This window comes from Sinohyriopsis cumingii, chromosome 8 (assembly GCF_028554795.1).
Source record: "Sinohyriopsis cumingii isolate HCF-2022 chromosome 8, ASM2855479v2, whole genome shotgun sequence".
Taxonomy (NCBI): domain Eukaryota; kingdom Metazoa; phylum Mollusca; class Bivalvia; order Unionida; family Unionidae; genus Sinohyriopsis; species Sinohyriopsis cumingii.
Window position 1 is genome coordinate 108,133,133 of NC_142968.1, and position 11,222 is coordinate 108,144,354.

Consider the following 11,222-nt stretch of genomic DNA (forward strand, 5'->3'; position numbering starts at 1 on the left):
ACATAGTATAAACTTACGCTGAATCTCTGCTTATACAGTTTTGTTGAGGTAGTATCCGTATGCCGAGGGGTATTGAGTTTGCCATCTTCGACGATATCGCCTGAACCTATCTTTCACACAGGATCGCGATCGTTTACTGTTACCCAAAGTTGCCAGCAGTCAATACCAATTGTAACCCCCACTCGACTGCACCGGAAGTAAACCTTCGGCCTCTATAAAACTGCGGCTAATCATTGAATCCGTACGCAGATTAAGCACATGACATGCTTTGACCAATCGGAATATTCTCGTCTCTTTCTGATACGATTAAAATAACTTCGATACTCGAAACGTAGAGGTACAGTAATCGCAGTGATACTTCCCAGATTAGGACTTTTATTAATGACCTAGATGAAATCACAGCTCTACCGCAGTGGACGGCAAAAGATATGTTAGCCGTGAAGGACGTGATGTTTACAAAAATTTATAATAACTTTTGTCAAGATATTGTCTACTATGAATGTTTTGGTATTATTTAAATGTTAGAAGTAAGGAAAATGTCCTTTGTGCCCACCCCCCACCACCCCTCCCTCTCTCTCTCTCTCTCTCTCTCTCTCTCTCTCTCTCTCTCTCTCTCTCTCTCATTTTAGTGAGTTTCGAAATTTGGGTACTTGAAGTGATTCCTCGTTTGGCTCAACTGGAAACTTGGTCTTCATCCTTTACGCATCTATCATATTTATTACATTACTCTGCAGTACTAGCCGAGTTAAACTTATTTAATGTCGTAAAGGTATTACTGACGGTCAGTAACGGCCTTAGAAAACGAGGGGCCCAGTTTGGACCATTTTGGTGGAGCCCTTGGATTGACGCGCTTAATCGACTACCTAGATAGTAAACAAGGTCCTAACTCGAAGCTCAGATTGCAGTCCAAGCACCAATACTCAGTTTAGAGAAAGACAATTGAAAAATATCCGTTGAAACACACGAGTATGAAAATATTATGGGAAACATGAATGAACGTTCTCAAAGCTCTATTACATTAAATATTATGTTTTGTATATTTAGGATTGATTTCTTCAAAGATATACGATATTTTATTGTTTTGTTTGTTTTGTTTTGTTTTATTTATTTTATTTTATTTTTTTTCTTTATTTGTTTTGGGGTTTTTTTTGTTCTTGTTGTTTTGGTGTTTGTTTTTTTATATATAAAAAACTTATTACTGAAGAATTTTCGAAGGTTCCCACTGTAGATCTGAACAGATTTAGGTGCATAAAATTATGGTATACTTAGTACAATACTATTCCTTTCAGAATTAATTTTGTATACATTCAATTGTCATTTGTTATGTATAGTTATCATACAGAACGACACATCGGTACAAGAACTGCAGGTATAAGGTCTTTGTGCTAATAATCAGACAAATATAAACCCTTTTTTATACAGATATCTTTCTTTTAAGACCCTTCAAAGGGTAATGTTTTAATAAGATTTAAATCAACAAGCTACGAGATGGCCCTTGATGGATAATTTATTCTGCAGTTTTTTTTTTTCATTTCATATCCTAAATATTTGGACAATGCTTCTTAATAGGATACAGAAACAGATATTAAATCTTTTACATTCATTTAATTAAATATATTACCACACGCAGGTAGAAATGGACAACATGTATAACTTTTGACAACTTTTGTTTTACAAATGTTATGTTTTAGGATCCAAGCATTAAACATTTAAAACAAGAATTGAGATAAATATATATTTCGTCCATCAGATTTAGTGTACACTACAATGACAGACAAGTATCAAATTCAACTGTAAAAGATTATTTATTTTAATGTAATGTTGATACTCACTTATAAGTCGGGTCCAATTGCAAATTGCACAGACCCAGATATGCAGTCAGATAATGCGCCGACAGATCAAGATCTGTGCAGTTTGTTAGGAGTACTCAACAACAAGAAAAAGATCCTGATCTTTAGGCGCATTATGGTACGTCAGATCAGGAGCTTTGTTGTTTGCAGTTGGACTCAACTTATAAGCGAGTAAAGACGGAAATGTAATTTTTCTTTAATGAAGCAAAAATACATATCAAATTTACGAGAAAACCCCATCACAACTTTTAATAAGTATGCTTATATAAATATATTATTAGGTACTTGCTTATAGTGGGCTTACACAAAAATATTAGCAGTTCGTTGCTAATCACAGAACGTTTGTACAACCAGGGCCGACAAGATTACTGACTGATAGGTCAACTCACGTACATGCCACGAATAGAAAAGCATAGTTTTTCTACGCTCATTTCATATCGCTCTTTCTATAGTATCGGTTATACAACTTTCTTCATTAAAATTTTTACCAATTTCCCTAATTGTACGAGATTACTAAATATTTTCTGTATATACATATAAATTTTAATCACGTAATAGTTGAGAATACACGAAACAATTACATCGATCTGAAAGGTTTTGCTCAATGAGCTAGTAATTATTACCTAGGGCAATTCATTAAAAATGCTTGCAATTTTACAGACCTTTACATTTCATGCCAAGCTTGGTTTGAGACTCTCTCTCTCTCTCTCTCTCTCTCCATCGCTACATCCTAACTGTTCAAGATGTTCAAGAACAATAAAATCGAAAACATAACGTGAATGTATAAATATTGCGGGCATAATGACTTCAAAAAGTTTGTAGTGCATCATTTTATGGACATTTTCATTCATACTAAAAACTATTTTTCTTTTTATAATGTTGGGACGCATGTTAATGAATCTCATAACTTAATGTCAGAATCATGTTATTCTGACATACCACTGATGTGCACGTGACTTGATGTCAGACTTGCGTATAAGAGAGCTGTGTAAAACAGTAAGTGTAAATGCATTATTATTATCAATCCAAAATGAGTCAGCGTATGTTATATCAACAGTTTGTTTAATTAGAGGGTTCTCTCTCTCTCTCTCTCTCTCTCTCTCTCACACACATATACATACATATATATATATATATATATATATATATATATATATATATATATATATATATATATATATATATATATATATATATATATATATATATATATATATATATATATATACCTGTGTGAGAGTGTGTGTGTGTGTGTGTGTGTGTGTGTGTGTGTAAAAGTATCATTGCCTCTTACGCAATGAAAATATAGTTATTTTCAGTATTACACTGTTGCGACTCTATGGTTTTAAACTAACTGAGAGAAATGAACGAAAACCAACAAGAGAGAGAGAGAGAGGCGTCCTTTGACATTTTTTATATTTAATTAATAATAATCGATTTTTAGAACATTATAGTAGGTTTAAGAAACAACAACAGCAACCACAACAACAAAGCATTAAATTACAGTATGTGTGCTTCGTAACCCAAATTTACCTCATTGTGTCAACAGGCTACCGCAACTTTGTATCATTGATTATATAAACACTGTAGATATCTCCCAAGGAAAGGGTATACATACCGTTACGATGAACCTTATTATTTTACGTTACTTTGTGTAAGTTCAGTTTCAATGTTTTCGTCCAGCCTAAATATTCCTTTTCTCTCTCACTCCAGATTTACACATATTCTGTCCCTTATGCATAAGAGTGGAGAGGGGAAAGGAAAGAAGACAGGATTGCGATGACATTGTGTACCATATTTAGTTCATTTATAAAATTGGGATTATTAATACTTTTTATCATTATTTTCATCCGTCACAAATGATTAATGAGTGAAAATGCATCATTGATCTAAGTATGTTTATATATACGTATTATTGCGAAATGGGCGGATCACAATTTGATAAACTAACTATATTGGTATATCAAACTGCTTTATACCAACACTTTAAAAGCCATCTTACTTTAAATGTATGTATGCATGTATATGTATTTCTTGTTACAAGCCAGGGGTCTTTACTTGACCGAGCGGTTGTCAAAACCCTGACGCGATTCCCGCTAGAAGTCATAAGTTTACCCCAAATTTCCAAAGACTTTTATACAACTTCAGTTGCAAATTAGACAGCACAACGTGTCCGTTTTATACATAAATTTTACTCTAATTAATGCAAGACCACATATAAAACAACCTGCCAAATATCTATCAACAGCACATCTGCATGGTTTCTCTGCATCAAGTTTCCGTACCGCCAGCCGTTCACGCTGTAGAAACTATACGAGTATCACCTAACACTGGGAACTATTTTAACTCCGCCACCTTAGGCCAGTCAGTGTATGCTTTCCAGGCACATTTCGCCAATATAACTGGACCACAGTGGCCACCAAGGCGACATAAATGGTATCTGCCGAGTCCCTTCTTATTTATTCCTTTGTGTAATTTATCGGTTTCCTACCGTAAATAATGTCACTGCATTCACACCACCAATGTACACCACTCGATTTTAATATGGACTATGGTACGACAGGAACATTCATTCGGTTTTGGCCTGAATTCACTACTAGTGAACCATGGCATCGTAGAAACTCACTAACACTTCACTCCGTGACGTTTGCTCCTAGTAATTGGCTAATTATTTCGGGCTAAGGATATTTCCATTGCGCCGAATTCCAATAATCACACAAGCAATCACACAAATCAAAGAATTTCGTAAAAGGGACGCTACAATCAAATGCGCATACTCCAACTTTATTACTATATATATATATATATATATATATATATATATATATATATATATATATATATATATATATGTGTGTGTGTGTGTGTGTGTGTGTGTGTGTGTTATAATTATACATAATATACATGAAGCAAAATAATACTTCTATACCCGTGAAGGTGCATCGGCAATTAGAATATCTTTACCCTTGGCATGCCTGATGTCAGTATTATGTTCCTGCATCACCAACCTCCTCCTTAGTAATCTCTGATTTTTGTTTTTATCTTGCCAATGAAAGTAAGGGGGTTGTGATCACTGAATACAATAATCGGAAAAGGAGCTTAACTAGTATACACTTCAAGGTGTTGCAAAGCCAATATCAAAGCCACATATTCGTTTTCGATTGTGGAGTAATATCCCTTTCGCTTATTTTATGTTTTGGTTTGTTGGGGGGGGGGGTTTGGGGGGCGGGTTAAGAAAAACAGCTCACTTGATGGTCTACGCCATTTTTGTCTTCTTGAATCAATTCTCCACCAACCCCAACATCACTTGCATCAATAGCCATTTTAAACGATTTTCTGAAATTTGGAGCTTAATTGAACTGGTGCACTCTTAAGTAAGGCCTTTAACTTATCAAAAGCCTTCTGACATTATTCAGACCAATGAAACTTGGTTTTCTTACCTGACAAATTATCAGTTGTTCAGCAGTTGTGGAAAAATTGAAGCAAAATTTCCAATAACATGCAGCCATGCCCAAACATCACATCAGTTGCTTTTTACTGATGGCACAAGGAGCTCACAGATATTGTTGATCTTAACTTATATAAGTTTAATTTGTGCGTGTCTCACAATATGTTATAGAAATGTAATACAGCAAAACTCACTTTTGCATAAATTAAATATCAAATTTGCATCACTGAGTCTGATTTTGGAATTGTCTCCAAGTGATCTTACCAGGTGTCGTTTCAGATGATAACCTCGATTATCTAGACCTACCGCTCCGGTGGCCTAGTGGTTAGAGCGTCCGCCTCGGATGCTGGAGGTCGTGGGATCGATCCCCGGCTGAGTCATAGCAAAGACTTACAGAAATGGTACTAACAGCTGCCTCGCTTGGTGCTCAGCATTAAGAGCTTAGTGTTAAAACTGGTCGGCCTGGTGTCAGGATAATGTGACTGGGTAGGACATCGTGCTACATGTCTTCGGCAGACATCGTAGCGATATGACTGAAAAATTGTTAAAGCTACGTTAAAAATCCAAATCACACACACACACACACACACACACATTATTTAGACCAGATGTAATCATGTCTATGAAACGTTAAAAAGGTGCAAGGCGAATTTTTCATCCTAAACACATCACTTTATGTTCATAAAGTCCATCTGGTGTTACGAATACCGACATTTCCTTTGCCTTTTCTCTCAGTGGAATTTGTCAGAATCCATTTAAAAGATCAGATTTAGTGACATATTTTGCATTTAAAGTTTTGTCAATGCAGTCATCGATTCTTGACAATGGAAATGAATCTGTTTTTGGTCACAATGTTAATTTTTCTATAGTCGGTGCACAGGCGGAAAGTATTATCTGGTTTCGGCACAAGAATAGATGGTGAACTCCAGTAAGATTGTTAATCAAAAATGTTAATTTGTCATAGCCTTTATAATAACCGGATACGAGAAATATATACGATGGATATTCCAGTACTGCTAAGATGTGAGATTTATGTTTATTAAAAACATTCACATTAGCAAAAACAATTCGGACCTTTGTTATTATATTATCAGATTTTCCCTCTCCTTCTTTGTTAACCAGTTTTTGGTTTGGTGTAAATGAAGTTACTACGCGTGGTTGTAAAGTATGGAGGGGGATTACCACCACAATTATATGCATGTATTTTCTGTTCTTCCTTGATGCATTATTGTATATGGCTGCTTGCAAGTGTTACTTTCATAATTCTATCCATGTATATTGTATTCTTCATTGATGCAAATTGTATGTGTCAGCTTGCAAGTGCTACTTTCCTTCTGCATTATTGTCAATGGCTGCTTGCAAGTGCTACGTTCATAATTCTAGTAATGAATTTTCGATTCTTCATTGATGCCAGCTATAAACGGCTGCTTGCAAGTGCTTAGATCTACTTTCCTTCTGCGTCACTGTATCTTGCAATTTGCCAACTACTGAATTGATTATATGTAGTTTGTCGTATGGAAAATGCGATGTCAATTATTATAAGTTTTAATATTCTGTTTATAAATGTGCTATTTCACAAGTTACACATATTGCACTTTCTAAAAATCATGATTATAATGTTGATTCAAGATGGCCGCTATCGCTTAACCGGCTTGATGCAGCTATTCCGTAATTTGTGTGTGCCGTTTTCATGATATTTGTGCTTGTTTCATGTCCTCGTATACGTTATTGTGTTCATTATGTATCGGATGTTCAGTTCGTATGTGTTTCTTCATCTCTTTGTCTTGGAAACGAGAACAATTAGACTTTTTCAGCTGCCTTGCTCCACTGCTACAACTTCCTTTTGAACAAACCGCCATCACGTGATACTCGCCAGTCAACCCGTTTATGCTATGATGGACCCTCATTAATTGCTTTAAATGACCACTCCTTGGCTCTCCACACTACATTGTGCTCTAGACTAAACGAACTAGGACTACATTCATCATTACTTAAATGTAAACAGAAGCGAAAAAAGAAACGTTGTTTCAAAGCTGGCCGGCGTAGAACAGGAAGAAGAATTCCAGTTATCTCCTTTATGCCCTTTCCGGCTCGACGATTTAAAAATTCGACCGTTACTTTAGATAACCTAATTCAAATCCCTATTAATTCGTTAACCTTCGTGTCAACTATCCGAGAGATACCTCTACGTACTGCATTATTCAATGCCCGATCAGAAGGACCACCGGAAAATCGCACAGAAAATTAGTTAATTTTATCAACGACCAGAATATTGACGTCTTTTTCCTGATAGAAACATGGCTAAAAACATCAGGCGATGAGCCCAAGTGTGCGGATCTAACACCCACTGGTTACTCCATCAAGTCGTTCCCCCGTCACTCTCGCGGAGGTGGAATTGCTGTCATCACAAAGAAAACCATGATCAAACGTCTTAACCACACCACAACATTCAATTTCGACCACACATCGTTTGAACTAGTCCAAACCACACTCACACTGGAGCAAAGGTCAGTCCATTTTTTCTGCCTATACCGCCCTTCTCCTAGTAGAAAAAACAAGCTGACTGAATCTCTCTTTTTGGAGCAGTTTCAGAATCTACTGGAGTATGGAAATTCGATAGGTGGCAACCTGATTATTCTTGGAGATTTCAACTTTCACTTTGACTGTCCCGGAAACCTAAATACATCAAAACTCCTAGATTCCATTAATGTTTTCAACCTCAAACAGTCAGTTAACCAACCCACCCATAAACATGGTCACATTTTAGACTGCATTCTTCATAGACCTGATGATAACATTCTACGGTCCTCCCTGGTATTCCATGAACTTGCATCAGATCATCTCTGCATTATATGCCATCTTGACGTATCAGTCCCTAACCCTCCACCTTTATATGCTACTAAGAGAAACCTCTGTATGATAAATAGAACCAAACTAATGCATGACATCCAAGCAAACCTAACAACTTGCTTACCTCCTACAGCAGAACAACTCGATTACTGCCTGCGTTCATTGCTCGACAAACATGCCCCAGCTACCAAGTGCAGAGTATCAATTAAAAAGTGTTCTCCATGGTATAGCAGTGTTAGGGACCAACTTCGCACTGCTAAAAAAGACTGCCGTAAAGCTGAGAGGCTTTGGCTTTCCACCAGACTCACTATTCATAAGCAAATCTATGAAACCGCTAAGAAGAATGTCACAAATATAGTCCATGCAGCGAAATCAGCCCACTACACTACTAAGATCATGGAAAGTTCCAGCTGCAGAGAGCTCTTCGAGATTACTAACAAGCTAATGTCAAGGAACAAATCTACACCACTTCCAACTACCTTCTCTCCAGTCGACCTTCCGGACATGTTTGCAAATTTCTTCCGAAACAAAGTACAAAACATTAGAGATAAGCTTGACACTACAATTTCAATTGACTCGTCGTCACCATACAGTTGGGATACAGAATTTAAGCGGTAACCATTAGCAGCATTTGTCTCTGTGGATTTTGTACGTACAATCCTGATGAAGAGTGCACCAAAGTCACGTGAACTTGATCCAATTCCAACATCACTGCTGGTTAAGTGCTTAGATCCAGTATTGCCTTCATTAACTGATGTTATTAATACCTCTCTCTCATCCGGGGAATTCCCATCATTTTTCAAAACTGCCATTGTAAAGCCTCTGCTGAAGAAACCAACACTAGACCATAACGATTTAAAGAACCACCGCCCAGTTTCTAATCTCCCATTCATATAAAAAATCTTAGAAAAGGTTGTTCTATCCCAGTTGTATCTCATCTAAATTCAAACAGTCTTTTTAGCAATGTACAATCTGCATATCTCCCTTGCCACACTACTGAAACTACTCTTCTAAAAGTAGTTATTGACATTCTCTCTGCTTTGGATAGCGGAAAGATTACAGTCCTCACCCTCCTTGATTTATCTGCAGCATTTGACACAATAGACCATGATATATTACTTCACCGTCTCCAGCACGTATTTGGCATTCATGATACAGCCTTACTGTGGTTCAAGTCCTACTTGGTCAACAGGACACAAATTGTGTCTGCGAATGGAATACACTCCAGCCCAGTTGATCTATGTTGTGGTGTTCCACAAGGGTCTATTCTTGGACCTGTTCACTTCATTCTCTACACTCAGCCGCTCTCAAGTGTCATAGATCATCATCCAGTGTCTCACCAATTGTACGCTGATGACACCCAAATATACAAATCTAGCCACCCAACTGAAGTTGATGCTACCATCCAAGGTATAGAGAGGTGCATTTCTGACGTGAAATCATGGATGACATGTAACAAGCTGCAGATGAATGATGATAAAACTGAGGCCATTCTGATTACAACACAAAGACTTTCTCATTCACATCCTTTACCTCAAACAATAAATATCAGCAACACCAACATTAAATTCACACAATTAGTACGAAACCTAGGTGTTACTCTGGACAGTACTCTCACACTGCACCAACATGTCATGAACATATGCAAGGCTGCATATCTTGAGCTGAGACGTATCAGCTCAATTCGCAAATATCTTTCAGTTGATGCCACTAAAACACTTGTGTGTTCATTAGTACTTTCAAGACTGGACTATTGTAACTCAATTATGTCTGGTTCATCTCAATATCTACTCCAAAAACTTCAAAAAGTTCAAAACACAGCTGCTCCGATCATACTTAGAGTACCACGATCAGAGCACACCTCCCCGCTGCTCTGTAGCCTACACTGGCTATCCATTCGATCCAGAATCAAACACAAAATTTGTTCTCTGTGCTATGTTTCACTGACGGACTCTAGTCCAACATACCTATCCGACTTCATCCATGAGTAGACACCAGCAAGATACTTACTCTCCTCTTCTGACAATCGTATACTCATTATTCCTACTATGAAAAAAGTCATATGGACAGCGTTCTTTTGCATACCAGGGTCAACAACGTAGAATGAATTGCCCACTGAACTTAGACACAAAGACACAGTGATCACATTCAAGAGTGCTCTCAAAATTCACTTATTTCGACTGCAAGAACAAACTTAAAGACCTAATAATGTTTCCTACCTTAAATATTCTCAGCATGTTTTATGTTTTCTAATTTCATGGTGTTTGTTTTTGTAATCATATCATTATATATGTTGTTTTAATTTATCTTATAGGTGTTGTCTAATGTTGTAAAGTGCTTAGAGCTTCTACAGATTAGGCGTTATACAAAGTCCTCATTATTATTATTATTATTATTATTATTAATGTAGCATCAAGCAAGTTACAAGTTAGCATTATGGAAGTTAACATAAAATTGCCTTATTATGACAACAGATGGCGCTGTGACGCATCATTCTTGCAATACGACTATTCCCCTGACCCTAGCAACAATACGTTATACCACTTTTCGGCATGTTTGGGGCGTCTTATTTAAAATATCATTCAAATTATATTTCCGCATTACAGTCAGCTGATTTATCAGAGTATTAACATTCGGAAGAGAGGTGGCCTGAAAGAAGCACAAAGCAAATTAACTGTATCAAATTGTTTCCAATTAGATGTATTTACACAATGTTATATTTCGCTCACCCTTCCCACCCCATTTTTACTTGGACATTGTGTGGGTGTAATTTACTGCTGAAGCACGTTGGAAGAATAGGGTAACCGTTTACAAGCAAGATTTGAGGTCCTAATTTGTTTATGTATTCTCATTCGCAATGTTATCAATTTAGAGCATGTTTATTATTTTAGAATGCAGTGCAAATTCAGCTCAGTAAAGACCTCATAAGGTTTGAGCAAATTGCAAATAATTGCACCTCAAGGCCATACTTTCTCTTTCTTGTTTATTCACGAGAGAGAGAGAGAGAAAGAGAGAGAGAGTACATTACAGAGAGGGTTCTGTTTATTATCTCATTCCTATGAAATTAAGTTTTA

At 36.7% G+C, this 11,222-nt stretch overlaps 1 protein-coding gene across 3 annotated transcripts in view; it reads right to left on the reverse strand.

The window, feature by feature from the left end:
• The window catches only part of LOC149794344 (glucose-6-phosphate exchanger SLC37A2-like), a 79,765-nt gene extending 79,549 nt beyond the window's left edge, over nt 1-216 (reverse strand). Inside the window, exon 1 of one of the 3 annotated variants that reach the window (XM_089968494.1) lies at nt 18-216. In XM_089968494.1, the coding sequence (XP_089824620.1) occupies nt 18-85 (68 nt within the window). In that variant the 5' untranslated portion in view covers nt 86-216. The remainder of the gene's footprint in view (nt 1-17) is intronic. The other 2 variants (XM_089968495.1, XM_089968496.1) reach the window with 2 other exon arrangements.
• Nucleotides 217-11,222: the final 11,006 nt, after the last annotated feature.